Source organism: Pseudophryne corroboree, chromosome 2 (genome assembly GCF_028390025.1).
Source record: "Pseudophryne corroboree isolate aPseCor3 chromosome 2, aPseCor3.hap2, whole genome shotgun sequence".
Taxonomy (NCBI): domain Eukaryota; kingdom Metazoa; phylum Chordata; class Amphibia; order Anura; family Myobatrachidae; genus Pseudophryne; species Pseudophryne corroboree.
The window spans coordinates 560,593,291-560,612,052 of record NC_086445.1 but is presented as its reverse complement, the minus strand read 5'-3'; the positions used below and the strand labels follow the sequence as shown (position 1 = coordinate 560,612,052).

The 18,762-nt window shown below is 42.8% G+C and overlaps 1 protein-coding gene across 8 annotated transcripts in view; it reads right to left on the bottom strand.

The window, feature by feature from the left end:
- LOC135035683 (uncharacterized) overlaps window positions 1–18,762 on the bottom strand; it is a 231,396-nt gene that overhangs the window by 149,822 nt on the left and 62,812 nt on the right. For 5 of the 8 annotated variants that reach the window (XM_063954358.1, XM_063954365.1, XM_063954359.1 and 2 more), the window contains one exon: window positions 15,748–15,804. The exons of the other annotated variants lie outside the window; for them this stretch is intronic. In XM_063954358.1, the coding sequence (XP_063810428.1) occupies window positions 15,748–15,804 (57 nt within the window). The remainder of the gene's footprint in view (window positions 1–15,747; window positions 15,805–18,762) is intronic. 8 annotated transcript variants of the gene reach the window in all.

The window sequence follows — 18,762 nt, the reverse complement described above, 5'->3', positions numbered from 1 at the left end:
TGTGATGAATGGACACGAATGACTGCGGGGGATAAGGCACCATTTCCCGGGATAGGTAGTTTTGACTCAGAGGTGTTGCGTAATTTAAGGCGAAGGATATGTCTCATCAAATCAGCAAAGAGACGAATCAAGCATTATGATTGTTTACAGATATGGCAACAGGAGAGTGAAATGCAAAGAAATGTAACTTACTTACCTAACTTTCATCTTGAGAGGGGAGAGGTGGCAATGGAGGGGATTGTGGTTGCGGAGAGAAGCACAGGGGTGAACAATAAAAATGCTCTTAGCAACAGTAGTACAGATAATAAGAATAAGTGTGATAAATGTAACAATGCTAATTGTAATGCTGTTGAATGTACAACTATTAACCCATGCAAGTCGCACCCCATGTTAAACTTTCCTCAGGAACACCAACAAGAAAGTGAACCCAGAACGATGTCGGCACCTCCTCCAGAAGCCATCACACAAGACATCCAGGTGGACGCGACCCAATCGGTAAAAACTGTAATCAAACCCCCTAATGGAGGGTCAGGTGAGGTCGTGTCCACAGGTATGTATGGTATTATACATCACGCACAAACAAATGTACCTTATATCATAGAATCAATTCAGAATGACATTACTGGACTTAATCCTGTTAGGGTAATTGCAGTACCAAATGGGGAAACTGACTCTTCAGGAATCACTCCTGTCAGGAACATCGCCATGTACTGCCCTTTTTCCCGAACAGAATTAAGAGCAATTCTGTCTGAATTTCCTGATCCCAGGAAAGACTTAGTTGCTTGTCAAAAATACATTAGAGTGCTAGGACATACTGCAGAGCCAAGTAACAAAGATTGGAGGACAGTTTTGAGGGCATGTTTACCCCCCGATGTTGATTCATTGAAATTTATCACTGATTGTAAGCTAGATGAGGAAGTGCCACTAACAAACAAGTATAACCAAGATAATGTAAAAAGAATCAATCTACAGTTGAAAGAATATTTTCCTACAGTAGCAAAGTGGAATAAAATCTATACAATAAGACAAAAAGAAGGTGAATCCGCAGAAGAGTATTTTCACCGGGCTCTGCAGGATATGGCTAGGTACACTGGTATAGATGACATTGAAACTAATGTACACCACAGAGAGGTAGCTGTGTCCGTATTAGCGAGCAACTTGAAAGACACACTAAAAATTAGGGTACAAACCTCAATACCTCATTGGAGAGGTATCTCGGTTGCGGCATTAAGAGAGTCCGCTATCGAGCATGACCGAAATATCAAAAGAACCAGGGAAGCGCAGGGAGAGCGGTTGATGACACTGAACATCCAAGCACTAGAGAATGCATCAAGTCGACCGGAACCCCAGGCCCCTAGCACATGGAGAAAGCCAAGGATTTGTTACAATTGTAGAAGAGAAGGGCATTATGCCAACAACTGTAATAACCCACATAAAGTTAGACCCCCTAGACCAAGAAATGAGCAAAATTACAATACACACCATTATAATCAGAGATCAGATAGGAGGAATTTTGAGCCACACCCATGATAGGTAGTCAAGAAAGGTGATCATACGACGGATGGTAAGCCTGAGGTAACGGTTAACAAAGTGGGAGGTCATTCACTGAAGACACAGGAATGACCAGGTGAAAAGTTGTAAATGTATTTGTGAAAAATGTTTTTTTTTTTTCTCTCTCTCTCTCTATCCCCATCTCTGACGAGTAGTGGTAAGAATTCACACATTGCATATCCACTTGGTCCTTGCAGAAGTCTACCAAACCCCAGCATGACCTCCGCCACAATGTATTTCTGGCCAGATACAGACAGTGGAGTAATGCAGGTGCTGGTGGGGAGGGACTGCTCAAGGAGACCATTAGACACATAGATATGACAGCCTAATAAGTCTGACAATGTTTTTCTAATGCTAACAATGTTTTCTTAATGTTGACAATGTTTAAAAATGCTTTGTTTCTCTTTTCTTATTGATGGTTATTGTCGAGTTATGTAATGTATATATGCACATGAATTGTTCTCTATCTCTTTTGTTTTTTTTGTTGTCTCTCTCTTCCCACTCATGTTTCCATGGTTTAAAGATGCTATGTCACCCCTCAGTTGGACCAATGGTAATGCCAGATTTTTGCTCCTTACAGAAAGATCGTCGGTTGGGAAGGAATATTGCATCACCAGAATGTTCGTTTGGAAGACTGAGAGACAGCACCTTTGAGAGGACAGCAGAACAAGAAGAACAACAAGACGAGAGAACTTATTATCGTAACAAGTTCTCTCCCCCTCAAACTGTTTTCTTATACCCCCTTTACAAATTTCTTCTTTTCTCCTCCTGTAAGATGGACTTGCCCCAAGAGACTGTGATATGGATTTTTCCGTTAACCATGATGTTGACCAGAGCAGTCTGTTTCGGTGAGAGTACCAGTGAGGTCGAGAAAGGATCCAGAAAGGTCCTGATGACTGAGATGGAGGTGTAAATTTCCAATAGCAACCCAATCACCAGGCAAAGGCGAGTACCGGACACGATCTAACAACCTTGTTATTTGTAAACATTTTGAAGGATTGTTAGTTTAAGAAGAAAGACCGTATCTGTAGGCTCTGTAACAAAAATGCCAATCCAGTTTTAATATCCATATGGACCGGCATCCATTGAGTGACTATCACTCCTTAGTGGGTAACGTGTTAAACCAAACAGATTGTTGGGTATGCTCTCAAGTACCTCAGGGTCATAGCAAATCAGGGCTAGTACCATTTCCTTTAACGTTAGGGGAGGTACTTGAGCTAAGTGGTGGGAGACCGGTGGACCGGAGGTTTAATATCTCCAGCCCTCCTAGTTTGAAGCTCCACCAATACCATGTGGATAGGTCCCTCTTATGTTTTAATATCTCCAATCCCCGTAAGCCGGGAAATTGGGAAGTGTCATGGAGCAACCTTACCATGACCTTTTCACACAGAGCAGATAGGATGCCTACAGATACAGAGCTTGTACGCCACATAGCCAGTAGAGGAAAATATTTTCGGTATCGATATACCTTAGGAAATAGGATTACTAGAGTTGGAGAAGTATCACCAGGATACTGTGCACATATCGTACAAACCGATACGTGCATTAAGCAGATGGAAGAATTAGGGTCAGGAGATTTCACCTGGAAGGTTTGTAACATGGTAATGTCCTTCTCCGTCCCATATGTTCTCCCCGATGATGCATATTTCATATGCGGGAGAAAGGCGTACAAGTGGCTTGCCCCAAACTCTGAAGGATTGTGTTATATTGGAAAAGTATTGCCTGAAGTGATGACTGTTACACATGACAAAATGAAGGACATACACCGTGGTGCCCAAGCTCCTTATACTCACACTCATTACGAGCACCGAGTTAAAAGACAACTGTCAGAAAGGTTAGAGCATCCGGCCTCTGATCTTATCCATGAATCCACCGGGATTCAGGTTCTGGTAGCGTTAGATTTCACTCGCACCGCTCGAGGAGTGATGAATTATAGATACATTTCCGCACTCGCCAATTTGTTAGATAATATCACTGAAATGTATGATGACACGTTTAGATACACTGGAAGAGAACTTCAAGCTTATAAAACAGAACTAGTTCAGCATAGGATGGTTCTTAATTATCTTACAGCAGTAACAGGCGGATATTGTGTTACATTGGCAACACAGTACGGCATAAAGTGTTGCACGTATATCACCAATAGCACCGAGGATCCGGTAGAGGTCATAGACCAAAAGATGGACGATATTCTCCAATTGAAGTGGGAATTTCGTCGAAAACACAATCTCACCCTTGCTGCTGTAGGTAATGAGCTGACTGGTTGGGTGTCATGGTTGAACCCGCGAAATTGGTTCTCCGGTTTGGGAGACTGGGCTCAAGGAGTCATAATGGATGTTGGAAAGTTTCTACTATGTATCTTGGGTGTCGTTATATCGATTGGATTGATATTTAGATGCGGGCAGGCTTTAATGAGGTGCAAACAAAGTACAAAAGTGATGAGCTTGAGGAGTGAGGAAACTGTAATTAACCTGGATTTGATTTATGACCCAATGATAGAAACCAGAATGTGATGAAAATGCGATTATACGGTCCGTTTCTTTCACCTGTTTTTCTGCTTTTCTCCAAGATAAAAAGACCCCCTTGGACGAGGAAGTTGACGAGACGCTATACAGACAACAGACAAGCACCAAAGATGAAGTTTTGACAACCTATGATATGGGCATTTGATGAACTTTGCCATGGATCCCCAGTTTCCCCTAGTATTTTTAAACTCACGCTAGCCCAACATTTTTGTAAATCTGATGGCACTGACAAAGCTATTTGCTCATGCCCAAGGAGCAATACAGCGCAAAGAAGACGACTCTCAACAGATACCGAACAAAACTTCGACGACAGATGTACATTTACCTGACATAGAATATCATTGCATCTTCCATAAGTGTTCTTCATCTTCATCTCTACAACCCTCAGGTAATAACACACATAGTATAGGGAATACAGGCACAGATACCAGCAATCACATATTCCCCCATTCATGTATCATCAACTAAAATGTGCTCCCCATTCTGTTCAAAAGCCGAAAAGAGCTCGGTAAAGTTTGACAGCCCATCCACAGACCTGTACCACGGGATAAGAAGGAATTCAAATGTATACTTCGCAATACCTCGAAGCTTGATTTACCACACGTACGGCACGATGATACATGACCCTCCAAACATGGACTCATACACACATGCTTCTGCTTTCTCACTAGGTCATACCCTCTTCACACCTACTCCACTCTTCTTCCTTACCCCACCATAGAAATCAATTAACCCCTGACTTACATTTTTCTCCTTTTGAAATGTTTTAGAAGGTGGCAGTTATTATTGACTGCCAAAGGGTGGACTGTCAAAGTCAGAAAAATGTCTCTATGCACGTTGCCATATTTGCACCGCACACTGGTCTGCGCTGCGCATGCGTACACTCTCCCGTGAAGGCGCATACCCGCAATAGCGTGCACCCGCGGGCGCACGGTATGCGTATTTACGGTAGAGTTTATGTAGTCGTAGCGTGCGACTCATTCGTTACATATTTTCACAATTAATGTAGTTTGTAGATCATGGTCCCTTTGATAGATTCTGAAAGTTTGGTTAATATAGAATGTCCCTGAGCTGAGGAATCCCTCTTTGTATCGTAGGAAGGGTCTAACAGGAGTCATGCAGTAGTGTTTGGTACCCATCGGAAGAGTATTTAAATAGCAATATTCCGGTGTTGGTTTGGAGCGTATTAATCGCTCGTGCGAATAGTTATGGACATAAGAAGTTTATGTCCATTTCTACTATTTACACATACTCAGGTATGCGGCGGGAAACCTAGTTCCCCACCCACCTGAGCTGTTTGAAATCGTCACAGCCCACCTGTATGAATCAACCTATGACCTTTTGTTATGATGCAGGGCCGAATTCCGACGTCCAATGGACAATGGGATTGTAGGGACTGTAGGATTGCATTGTGTGTGGGGCATAAATAGGCAGGCCGACCACATCCAGCTCTCACTCTTCAACGGTTCTCATTGCTGAAAATCGGGTGCTGGATGTCCAGGCGCATGCGATCGTTTACCCTTGTGCGTAAGTTTCTCTCCGTAATCATATTGTCTTACTGTGAGCCAATCTCTCTCTCTCCGTCTCTCTCCCTTCTCTTTCTCTCGTATCTCCCATTGACTAGTATTGTACTGTATTAGATCAGCATAGTATTGTATTGTATTTCTTGTATAGTTATTTGGTTAGGAAGTCTCTGTTATATTGTAGTGTATCATTTGTACTGTGATTCTTTTTGCAAGTATAATAGTTATAATACAGATAATAGGCTTTGGACCCTAAACAGGTATCTGTGTATTTTCTCATAGTGTTGTGTTCACTTGAGCGTCGGTGACGCTCAAGCAGCTTTGTAGTTAGACAGGGTACACAAGGTTGCACTTACACCCTGTATTCACATTAAGGTATTCCGTGTATTACATTGATAAAAGGTTTAGACATAAAGGTATAGCGTTGTGAGCGTCTGCGCCGCTGGTGATCTCCTCGTGGTCTCGAGCGTCCGCTACGCCGTAGCGAATCATTACTCTAGTCATAGCCAATAACGTGCTGTCCTGTGATCTCTGGGCCGTGAGCGAACGTGACGCTTGAGCGTCTCGCCTACGGCTGAGCGATCGTTACGCAACTAGCGTACCCTTACGGTACTTCTTAAGTAAACAGCGTACTGTGTTCTTAGACTTCATAAAGGGTTGTTTATACGACAAAGGAATTTAGCATTGTCAGGTGTGGATGGACTTCCTCTTGAAAATCATAAAAAGCTTGCTGGCATTTTTTTGTGCCAAAACTGATAAATACCTTTAAAGCTTTATTTAAAGCTAATTCTCTCCCTTTGTCTATGTCAGATGCACTGGTAGTGCTAATGCCTAAGGGTCCTAACCTTCCAGACTCCTACCATCCCATTTACATACCTCCTGTCAGTGAATGTAAAAGTATTTGCTAAAAAGTCTTGCCAGTTACTTAAAGTTAATCTCAAATTAATTCAACCATACCAAACTAGCTTTATTTCAGGAACGTCCACCACTATTAACATTAGGTGATTGCATTCCCATTTATAACTGGGTCAATTTGAGACTCCTTGTGCTCTGGTTGTGTCCCTTGATGCAGTCAAGGCTTTTGATTCAATGGAATGGTCCATTTATGAATGGTTCTGCACCAATTCAGAATTGATCCCATATTTGTTGCCTGGATTAGGTTTATACTGTAACCCAATAGCCCAGGACTGTGAACAGTTTCATTTCTAGTCCCTTTTCCCCAGCTGAAGGTAATCATCAAGGGTGTCCTCTCTCTTCTGTGTTGTTATAATGCACCATCAAGGCCTCTGCCTTGATTCATGGACATCTTGTTGCAGATTGAGAGGACAAGGTCACGCTACATGCAAATGATATCGTTTACTTCACTCTGAGATTGGGGTCTTACTTCCTGATCTATTGGCAATGGTGGATACTTTTGGCTGATTCTCTGGGGTTATTATTAATTTGGACAAATCTTGTATTTTCTCGATTCTTAATACCCTTTCCAGGCCACAACACTGGGATCCTCTCTCTGTGTTGGACTACTCATTTTAAGTATTTGGGCATAGAGATTACTAATGTGGCTTCCGACTATGTGGCTTTCCGTGTCCAGCCTTAGATTGACTATATTCATCTTTAGTTCTAGGTGTGGCAGAAATTACCTCTCTCTGTTACAGGCAGGGTGAACATGATCATCATCCAACCAAAATTGTTATATGTTCTCCATCATTCCTCTGTCTATATACCGGTGTCTGTTTTTCCATAAATTAATAGGCAGGTATCTCCCTTTGTCTGGGGTAATAGATGGGGCCATATTAGTTTCCATACTCTTGTCTCGGCTGTAGGAGGTTTAGGGCTGCCGGATATGCAGTTGAATTATATAGTTGCTCAGCTTTGGAGTGGATATCTACTCTAAAGAAGGGGGCTGTAAACATCATGATTGCACAAGCTGGGTAATCCAATTCCCCACTCCAATTTTTATTGGTTGACTTGCAAACTAGAGGGGGTCTGCCTATTCTCTTCCAGGCTCATCAAATTCAATCTGTACAATTATCTTTAAAACAATTTGTGTTAGATCCTTCTCTGTTGTGGGATAATAGAAAATTCCTTGAATTGCAGTCATTGGAGGGTAAATTACTTTGGTTAGGTAAGGAGGTGATTACAGGAGTCGTTCGAGAAAGGGAAAGGCCTATGTGCAGGCTCCATGCGAGCCCCTTCCTCTTTAGTAATTCAGCAGACACTGACTTTGTGACAGAGTCTGCTGTGTGTGTGCAGTTCTCTGGGAACATGACGCCAGCATTATGTTCTCAGATATATCTCTACTGCGCATAAGCAAATCTCTGTGAAAATGGGCGCTCGCTATTTTCCCACTGATTTCTGTCTACCACGCCAGCCAACATGGCAGTCCGGAGAAGTAAGTATAATTATATGTGTGCGGTGTGGACCCCTGCACCCAGAGGACCATGTGCACCATATACCTTCACTCATTATAGATACACCAATGAGTGATGACTATTGGCCAACTATATGTAAATGCCATGGTTATTTTAAATCATTTAGCCCACTCCATCAGGAATTTAATCTTCCTCACTCAGTGTTTTATCACTATTTACAATAACGGCATACTTTCTGTGTTCAGTAGAAGAATGTAGTCATTACTCTGTCTGAGTTTCCCTTGGAGACTCTGCTTAGTTTTCTCTCTTCTCATAAATCTATCTCTATTATATACTACTTATTGTTGCATGAGGTTGATCTGGGTGACTCTAGACCCTCCGGGACACTTGGAAATGGCAGCTGGCTACCTTTATTGATGAAGAATGAGCATTTATCCTAAGCACTCCTAGACTTGACACATACTCTGCTCAGTTCTAGCAAATTCAATTTTGTATTTTGCATTAGGTCTATAGGGCTGTTTAAATTGGCTAGACTGGGAAGGAGGAAAACATTAGCCTATCCAAAATATGGAAGTCTGGATGCAGACTTTGGTCCTGCAGGTATTTGCACAATAAGTCACAGAATAAAAACATTCATACAATGGTATTTATTGAGGGAGATGGAATACAGACTGAACAAATGCAGGATACACTAATAACTCCAAACAATATCTGTCAATGCTGAAGATATATTGAATACGCCCAGCACAGCACAGGGCTAGTCCGCCCCGCATGTCAGGCCCTGCCCTACACAAGTACAAAAGCATTGCACAGCGGCGATGCTTTTGGATGAATAGCTCCCAGCCAGCGCAGCACCCAGCCAGCGCAGCTTCTGTGCGCTGGCAGAGAGCTACTCGTCACTGCCTGGGACACAGCGGCTGCATTTGATGTCACGCAGCCACCATGGCCCGCCACCCCAATAGTCCGGGCACGCCTGCGTTGCCTGGACCGTGCCCCCTAAGCGGCAGTCAAGCGCTGCCGGCCCGCCCCCTCCCACCCATTGACCACTTCTGCCTCTCAATCAGGCAGAGGCGATCGCATGGCTTAGACAGCCGTCGATTGTCTGGCATGCGCCGGCGCACTGCAACACCAGTGCATGCGCAGTTCAGACCTGATCGCTGGTGTTCAAAAATTAACAGCAGCGATCAGGTCTGAATTAGCCCCAATGTGAGGAAATCATTTTGGCCACAGTGGTATGTCAAAACACATACTCCCATTCTGAAAACGTCATACTTTCCTTCTATGCCGAGAATGAGTTCGATCCTGTAGAATGGCCCACCTTTTCTGTACTCTTCGCCACTTTGGCTTCCCCAATACTTTTATTCATACCATACGTTAACTTTATCCTGAACCAAAGACTTAAATAGCTTGCAATGGACTCCTATCAGAATCCTTCACTATCGAGTAATGGATGAGACATGGTTGTCCTCTCTCTCCCCTTCTCTTTGCCATTGCTCTTGAACCTTTAGCTACGTCTTTGAGGGCCTCCACGGCATTTAAGGGCATAAGAGTTGGGGAAAGAGAACTTAAAATCGTACACTTCCCAGACGATATGATTTTATTTATCTCCAATCCCATCACTCCAGAAGTACTAAAATTGATTTCAGGCTTTGGTGCTGAAGCGGGCTACAAAATCAATATAACCAAATCCGAGCTTCTCCCTGTACATGTCACCTCCACTACACTCTCCCTACTTATCTATAATTCACCATTTCAAATGGCTAAATCCCTTATTAAATATCTTGGGATTAATGTCCCAGTTGACCATTCCAAATTCTATATTCTAATTTTCCCCCCTTCTATTACAAAAATAAATGCTTGTTTGGATGGATGGGTGAAGCTCACGCTATCCTTGCTTGGTAGAGTCGCTGTCTTAAAAACAATACATTTTTCCAAAAATGTTCTATTTAATGCAATTACTGCCCAAATGTCTGAAAGCCTCAGACATCATTTTTCATCAAATGTATCATGACACATTTACTTTGGCAGGGCAAAAAGCCACAAATTGCTTTTTCGAGACTTGTGATGGACAGAAAGATGGGCGTTACAGATTTCCATTCCGATTAGTTTTCTGTTTTCCTGTGTGTTATATCACGTTTCTTTTGTCGTCTACATTAATAGTCATTGGGACACCCTTACCCACCCCCTTTTCTCTCTGTACCACATTCTTTTCTTCCTTTTTGTTTCTCCTCTAGTGTGTATTGTTTGCTTCCTTTTCTCTGTTGTATCGTGCTTCACTTACTTAGTCACCCCAACCCTTCTGATATCTTCTACTAGATATTCTGGATGATGAGCGTGAAATTTCACTGTGTTCGCTTTGATTGCTTACTTAGTGACTTATATCTGTCTTGTCTCAATATCTTCTTATTATGGCTTATGCTTGTTTATGGCTTTAATGACTACTATTTACTGTTTATATGAAAAATCAATAAACAGTCTATAACCCCCCCCCCCCCCAAAAAAAAAAAAAAAAACATGCAACCCACCTAATGTAATGGAGTCTGAGTTTGGAACTCTCACACAAAACAGCTCTACAAAGTCAGACATAAATAGAGCTGGTTTTTTTTGGCTGAGTTGTTTCTGATAATGTTGAAAATCGGGGCCTAATTCAGACCTGATCACTCCTTTACGAATTTTCAGAGGTTGGCGATCAGATAGTCGTCACCCAGACAGAGTGAATACCCTCCCCATGCAAGTCTGCGTATGCCTTGCGAAAATCTCTGTGAATCTCTGATAATGATTTTTCCAGTCTGTGCGTAGTCCAGGACCTACTTCTACAGTGCAATGGAATCAGGCTGATCGGGGCCAAAGCTGACATCACACACCCTCCCTGAAAATGCTTGGGTATGCCTTCATTTTTACTGACACTCCCAGAAAACGGACAGTTACCACCCCCAAACGCCGGCTTCCTGTCAATCAACATGCTTACACCTAGCGATCAAAAGAGACGCTGGATTTTTTCACAGTTTGGTCTCGCGCATGCACACTACGATCTGTATGCATGCACAGTCGATCGATAATCGGCCGCCTTGCAAATTTGTATAACAGCATTCAGGTCTGAATCGGGCCCTCAATTACAATTACAGCACATTTACAAGATATAAACATTTTTTGAAAGTATATTTAACCTTAAAAAAAAAATAACACCTTCGACCTCTCAAAATAGTCTGTGTAATGTACATGTTATTTTTGCACATTTTGCCCTGGAAAATGCGTCCCCCAGGACGCACAAGCAACTTATGCTGATTTAAATGATATGTGGCATGACTATAGTCTGTGAGTAATAGCGACTGTATCAGCATACCTAATACTGTTACAGTGTTTGGCTGGAATACACTCTAGCATAGCATTTTGTATGCAGATACAGTTGCTATTACACACAGTGTATGCTGCATATCATTTTAAACAGCAGGAGCTGCTTGTGCATCCTATAAGCAAAACAGAAAATTATGAGAGGAGGTATTTGTTTGTGGAGCAAAGTGGATGGGTGGAAGTGTGAAGGTAGATAAGGTCAGAGATGTAAATACGAGAGGACTGGGTGAGGGGATTTTAAGTGAGTATGAGTAGTTTGAATTGGGATCTGAAGACCATTGCAGGGTTTGTAGAAGTGGGAGGCAGATGAAGTACATTTTGAGAGGAAGATGAGCCAAGCAGTAGCACTGAGGACAGATTAGAGTGGTGAGAGATGGGAGACAAGAGGGCCTGGTAGGAGGTTACAGCAGTCCAGTCTGGAGATAACAAGTGTAGTGGATGAGGGTCTTACAGTAGTTGGCTCAGGGTGAGACAGAGTCTGATCCTGGAGATATTTTTGAAATGGCAGGACTGGAAAAGGTACTGAATGTGTGGTTTCAATAAAAGGGAGGAGTCACTACTTACTCCAAAACCACACACTTGCGGGCTACAGGAAATGGTGGTGCTGTTAATAGATAATGAAAATGTGACAGAAGAGGTTTTGCAGGAGGGTGGGAAGATTATCAGCTCAATCTTAGACATGTTAACTTTAAAAAAGAGCTGGACCGACCAGGAGGAAATAACAGATATAGCTGGACATGTGAGTGAGGAGAGAGGAGGAAATGGCAAGGGAGGATAGGTAGATCTGAGTGTCATCAGTAAAGCCATGATATTGTAGGCCAAAAGAGCTGATTAGCTCACCTTAGGAGGAAGTATAAATGGAGAATAGGAGAAGTCCAAGAATAGGACCTTGGGGGACACCTACTAATAGAGAAAGTGGGGAAAAAGTGAGGTCATGAGCGGAGAAAGAGAGAACAGTCAGAGGGGTAGGAGGAATGCCGGGAGATGGAAGTATCACTCAGACCAAGAGAGTGAAGGAAATCCAGGAGAAGAAGATGGTCCACAGGGTCAAATGCAGCAGAGAGGACAAGGAGAATGAGCAGAGAAGAGTGGCCCTTGGATTTGGCAGCAAGTAGGTTATTGCTGACTTAAGCAAGGACAGTTTCACTGGAGTGGAGAGTACAAAATCCACACTGAAATGGGTCAAGCAGGGAGTGGAAGGAAAAAAAGCAATACGTTGGTTGTAAATAGTCTACTCAAGGAGTTTGGAAGCAAAGGGGAGAAGAGAAATTAGGCCAAAGTTTTTGAGAGTGTCAAGATAAATTGTGGGTTTTTAAGAATGGGGGAGACAAGGGCATGATTGAATACAGGGGTAACATACTGTATGAGGCTGATAAAAGAGAGAGAGTGAAGAGAAGTGCAAGATGGGAACAAGCAACAGGAGTGAAGGAACAGAGAAGGCGAGAGGAGATAGGGTCAAGAGAGGAGGTGGAGGGGGATTAGGGCCATGACATCATCTCCAGATACTGGGGAGAATGAAGTCAGAGTTGTAAAATAGGTGGGGAGAGGCAGTCTGGGAAAGGGGATTGTGCAAGTGCATCAAGTGGGATGTGATGTCCTGATGTAAGGATTCAATTTTAGATGTGAAGTGGGAGGCCAAGTCAAGGGCAGAGAGTGATGAGGGAAGGCTAGGAAGGGGATGGCAGTGGAGGGAGTAGCAGAGAAGGGAGTTGAAGGTTGCTAAGAGACTAAGGTGGTTGGAAGACTGAGAAGAGATAAGGGTCTTGATATAAGAGTGTTTAGAGAGGGAAAGGACAGGATTGTTGGTCAAGAACATACATTTGAAATGGAAGAAATCTGTACAGGAGAGCGTGAGGTATCTGGTGATTATGGAATGCCAAGGTTGAGGTATGGATCTGCAAAGTTGAGTTGTGATTGCTGGAGAAACACAGTCTAGAGAAGTAGTAAGGGGGATATTGTATAGGGAAATGGCTTAGTCAGGGCAGGAGAGAGAGACAAAGTGGGAGAGAAGTGAGTCGAGCAGGGAGGATATAGCCATGGTGTCAATAGCCTGAATGCTACACTAACTGATGGGAGCCTTTGTAGGCAGAGGTGGGGAAGTAGTGAGGGATAAGTTAAAAGAGAGAAGGTCATGGGCGGAGAGTAAATATGGAGACTTGGTGAAATCAGAAATATAATGGTGAGTGAAGACCAGATCATGTAAGTGGTCACTCGCAGGGGTTGGTGAGGAGGTCCATTGAGAAAGACCAAATGATTATGCGAGGGTAAGGCATTTAGAGGAGAAGAGGGGAGTTTGATCTTCAACAAGGATAATGAAGGTGAGGGAAGGAAGTTCTTAAGATAGTAAGCGGGGGAGCAAGAAAGCAATGTTGTTAAGGAAATCGGAGCTAGGGACAGGGGATGATAGATGATAGCTATATAAAGGTGAACAGATTGCAAGAGGTGAATGGCATGTATCTCAATTGTAGAGAATAAAAGGGACAGTTCTGAGGGTATTAGTTGGTAAGTGCATCCAAAGGATAGATGAACAACTGCACCACCACCATAGCAATACCAGGGTGAGGAGGAGTGGGGGGGGGGGGGGGGGGGGGGGGAGAACGTAAGACCCTCTGCAGAGAGTGCAGTGGGATAAGTGGTGTCTGAAGGGAAAATCCAGGAATAGGTGATCACTAGTAGATTCAGGGATTTGGAGATGAAATGGTCATGAGTGGGAACTAGCTTATTACAGACAGGTCTGCCATTCCAGAGGGCACAGGAGAGAGGGACAGAGTTAATGGGAGAGATGTGAATGCGATTAACAGGGTGGCTGTAGTGTGAAGGTGAGATTGATTTGGAGCACTGAGATAAAGAAAGCACAGAGATGGTGAAGTCTCTTCAGTGAGGAAGAGAAACTGCAGATGGTGGGCAAGGAGGAGGTTGAATGTGATATGAGTAGATGTGGCATGGATGGGGAGACAGGTAGGAGGAGGTGGAGACTAGGGGGGAGGATATAGAGGTGGGAACAGGTAGAAGGATTATGTAGCCTCTGAGTGAAGGGTGCTGAAAGTGCAGCTGAGTGAGGAGTCCACAAGTGAAAAAGTTAGGGACAGTGTATGTATGAGGGAAATACTGTAGGCAGTAAATTTTGTCAAGAATGCAGATAATAGAACAGTGGTTGTAAATACATAAGCACAACTACAATAGTGTATTATTAAGAGGAATAAGCAGGAAATGTTATTGGTGCAGGAATACAATACTAAAATAAAGTGTTAAGTAATGTCTGGGCATGCCGGTTCTACAACTGCCATCAAGCCAGGGCATGCTTACTGGAACTTGTAGCAGGCCATCTGTAAAAAAACAATATTATTAGCTATTTACCATTCACCATGCACCCACCCCCACCAGGGTTGGGACCTGTTCTATTTTTTATTTATTTGGGGGTTTGGTCTCGATTCTCTGAGGCATTCCAGACTTGGGCTGACCAGTTTTGGGTTTGTTAGCAATAATGGAAGGGGTACCCCACATTATGTGCCTTCATGCTATAGCGTTATCCTCCTGGCTGGTTCAGACTGGTGCTGATTATTCAAAGATAGGGGGAACCTCACACCATATTTCCCCCCCATTTTTCAGTACCAGCCCAGGCTCAGAGTTCCAGGCCTCATGCACATGCTGGTTTCTCCTTTGAAACAGTGAGTTTATATGCTTATAAATAAACATGGATTAAATAACTGCCATTCCAATAGAAGCATGTAAAGTGTCCAGGGGTGTGGTATGTTAGATAGACAAGACTTAGGTCGACAGTAAGTAGGTCGACATGGGTTCTAGGTCGACAGGGACTCTAGGTCGACATGTACTAGGTCGACTTGAAAAAAGGTTGACATGAGTTTTTTTTATTTATTGGCGTTGTTTTCTTCGTAGAGTGACTGTGAGCCCCAATTAGTGCACCATGTCCCCTCGCATGGCTCACGAGCTTTGGGCAGGTTACCGTTTCTAATTGTAGTCCACGTGGATTGCAAAGTATCAAAAATTTTAAAAAAATTAAAACATTTTGAAAAATGCATGTCGACCTTTTGTCATGTCGACCTAGTACATGTCGACCTAGATTCCCTGTCGACCTAGATTTTCTGTCGGCCTAGATTCCCTGTCGGCCTACTTACTGTTGACCAATAGTGGTCGACCTAAGTTTTGTCGACCTAGTGCAGGTGGCACTCGGAGACTTATATTATACAATTCAAAAATCACAACCTGGTTTACAACATCTCAGTTCAAAATATTTTGTTTCAGGGACAACAAAATAGAAGAAAAGTTTACTTTAAATACAGAAATTGTCAGATACTCATCTATTGAACAGTATATTATAAGTTCCTGAGTACCGATTTTATGCACAGAATATATAACACACGTACATATACAAAGACACAGACTAGCAAGATATGAAACTGTTACCTCTTCAAAAAACTGCAGTAAGATACGGCAGGTGATTTTGTACCAAAAGAATGGATTCTAGAAAACAAGTGAAAGAAAAAGGAAAAAAAAAATGAAGACAAAAGGAAAGTAGCACAGAAGTGTATGCATGTTTTGATAGCAGAGAGGAAATAAATTACAATGTGTGAAAAAGAATGTTGAGCTGCAAGTAAAAGATAAGTGATGGCATACACTGGTTTCTGGAAGACATGAAATGAAATTGTTATTTGACAGTTCACCCACTGTTTAACAAGAGTAGCATTAAAACAAAGACTCAAACTATCTGTCAATCTATGCTGCAGGGGGAAACTATTTTTATTCTTTTCAAATATTGTTTATATTTCTTTTCTTTCACCTCAGCTTAGGAACTATTAGATGATCTTCTCCTTCTCCTTCTTCTCTGCACAGGCATTTACATGACCGCCCATACACACACAACGATGCACCAATATATCTGTAGATATATTGGTCATAGTATGTGTGCTGCAGGGCTGACGCAATATGTATGTGAATGACGACGTTCATAGACATATTATTGGTACACACTGTCCGACGGGCCAGCGATATATCGGTCGTTCGATAGAATGGCCAAAATGTCGGCCAGTGTGTACCCAGCATTAGAGTGCTCTACAATTATGAACAGTGTGGAAAACAGCATGCATAAAACAGAGACAAGGCAGACCAATGAAATAAAGACATGAACACAGAGAGGGCTATCCAATTAGCCATGACAATGCTGCTGCCACAAAAAAACGTTTTTTTCACGATTTAAAATATATATTTTTTTTACATTTTATCACCAATGATTTTTCACCAGTATCCAATTATATCACCCGTTTTTCTTGCGAAAATACATAGGGTCTGCGAAAAGCCATAGACCTATGTATTTTCATGGCACTTATCGTGGCAAAAATAGTCACATACTTAGCTGCGGTGAATTATCACGGCTATTTGGATACCCCCAAAGACTAGGAATGGCACTGCTCATGAAAGAGCTTATCATGTAATGAGACAATATAAGAGTGAATGCTGCTCAGATGAATTATTGTTTGCCTGTGTAGTTCAATTATATAATTTCTGCATTTAGTAAAATAGTGATTTGTTGTAAGAGTCTCAGAAGTGCAAATATTGTAGTTACCTGTTCTAAAATAATAATGATGATGATGATGATGATAATAATTATATAGTGCTTTTCTCCAATATGACTCAAGGCACTCACTTGTTGATACTTAGGGGGTCATTCCTACCCGACCACACGCTGTGCTTCTTTGCAGCCGTGTGATCGGGTCGGAACTGCGCATGCGCGGCGGCCACATTGCGCAGGCGCGTCGTTGCCCGGTGATGGCCGTCGCCAGGCAACCGCAAGAAGATTGACAGGAAGATGGTGGATCCGGGCGGCAACTCACCGTTTTTGTGGAGTGGTGAGTCCAACGCAGGCGTGTCCAGGCGTTTGGAGGGCGGATGTCTGACGTCAATTCCGGGACCTGCATCGCTGGATCGATCACACAGGGTAAGTAACTCTTACCCTGGTCTTCTTTTACAGGAAACTTTTTTTTGCATAGAAGGCTGCACAAGCGTTCGTAGCCCTGCTATGCAGAAATACATTACCCCATAGGCGACGTCTAGTTGATCGCACGGGCAGCATAAAGTTGCTACAGTACGTGCGATCAACTCGGAATGATCCGCTTAGTTTACTAAGTGCTGCTTACAAATCCTGGTTCTGTTAATCTAAACCTTAACAGATGTATGCTATTATTGCTTTCAGGCAAGCAAAAATAATTATACTATAATATACTATATACTATATTTATACTATAATTCTATATTTTTAATTCATTTTAAATAAATGCTAATGAATTCAATTTCACTTCATGAAGTGTTCCCTTCCTTTTGTGTTTCTTGTATATATATGGGACTGACTATCCCTTTCATTTACACAGCTGCTTGGTGACTTGAGCCCTATATAGCATAGCACCCGCCTCTTCGGAATACTTGTATATTTCTCTTTTCTACATACAAGCAAAAATAATGAATTCAATTTTGAATACTGCTTTGTATTTCATAAATTACATTTTAAATACCTTTGCTTATTAAGTAAACTGCAAAATATGTTCTACATGAGTTCTACTTATGCTTGTTCCTGCTTATTTAGGGCCTTATTCAGAGATGGACGCAGGTCTTGCTTCCCGCAGCAAGATCTGTATCCATCTACTGCATGGGTCTTCAACCTGCGGCCCTCCAGCTAATGTAGAACTACACATCCCAGCATGCCCTGCCACAGTTATGCTATTAAGGCATGCTAAAACTGAGGCAGGGCATGCTGGGATGTATAGTTCCACAGCAGCTGGAGGGCCGCAGGTTGAAGACCCATGATCTACTCACATGCTAGGGGTCGCCCAGCACAGGGCTAAGCCACCCAGCATGTGCGTGGTGCCACCTTGCGGGCCCCGCGGCTGTCAATCACTATGTGATCACATCCTTCCGGGATGAGATCACATGGTGACGGTCACTCACGCGCACTATTGCCTATGCGCGTGTGCAGACCAGATGGATGCGGCCGATGCGTCCAGACAAGTGGCTGCATCCATCTCTGAATCGCCCCCTTAAACTGCAGATGGAAAACATCAGCTATAGTATAGCAATGCCCAATAACCAAGAGGTTGCAGAATATTAAATGAATACAGGGTGCTAAAGAAGGCAACATGTAGTAACAGCTAGTACCATGTTATGACCAGATCAGAAAGGTGGCTCCTCCATTTAGCAATAACGCCTGCCCCCTTACACATTGCCCCCTTACAGGAAAAACCTCAAACATATTGCCCCCACACTTCATAAAAACACATTGCCCCCACACAGGACAAAACCTCAAAACATTGCCCCACACAGGAAAAAAACAACACACTGCCCCACATAAGAGAAAAACTCTCTCTCTCACACACACACATTGTCCCCCACAAAAAAATAAAACCTATATTAAATTGCCTCAAGCCCCCCCCC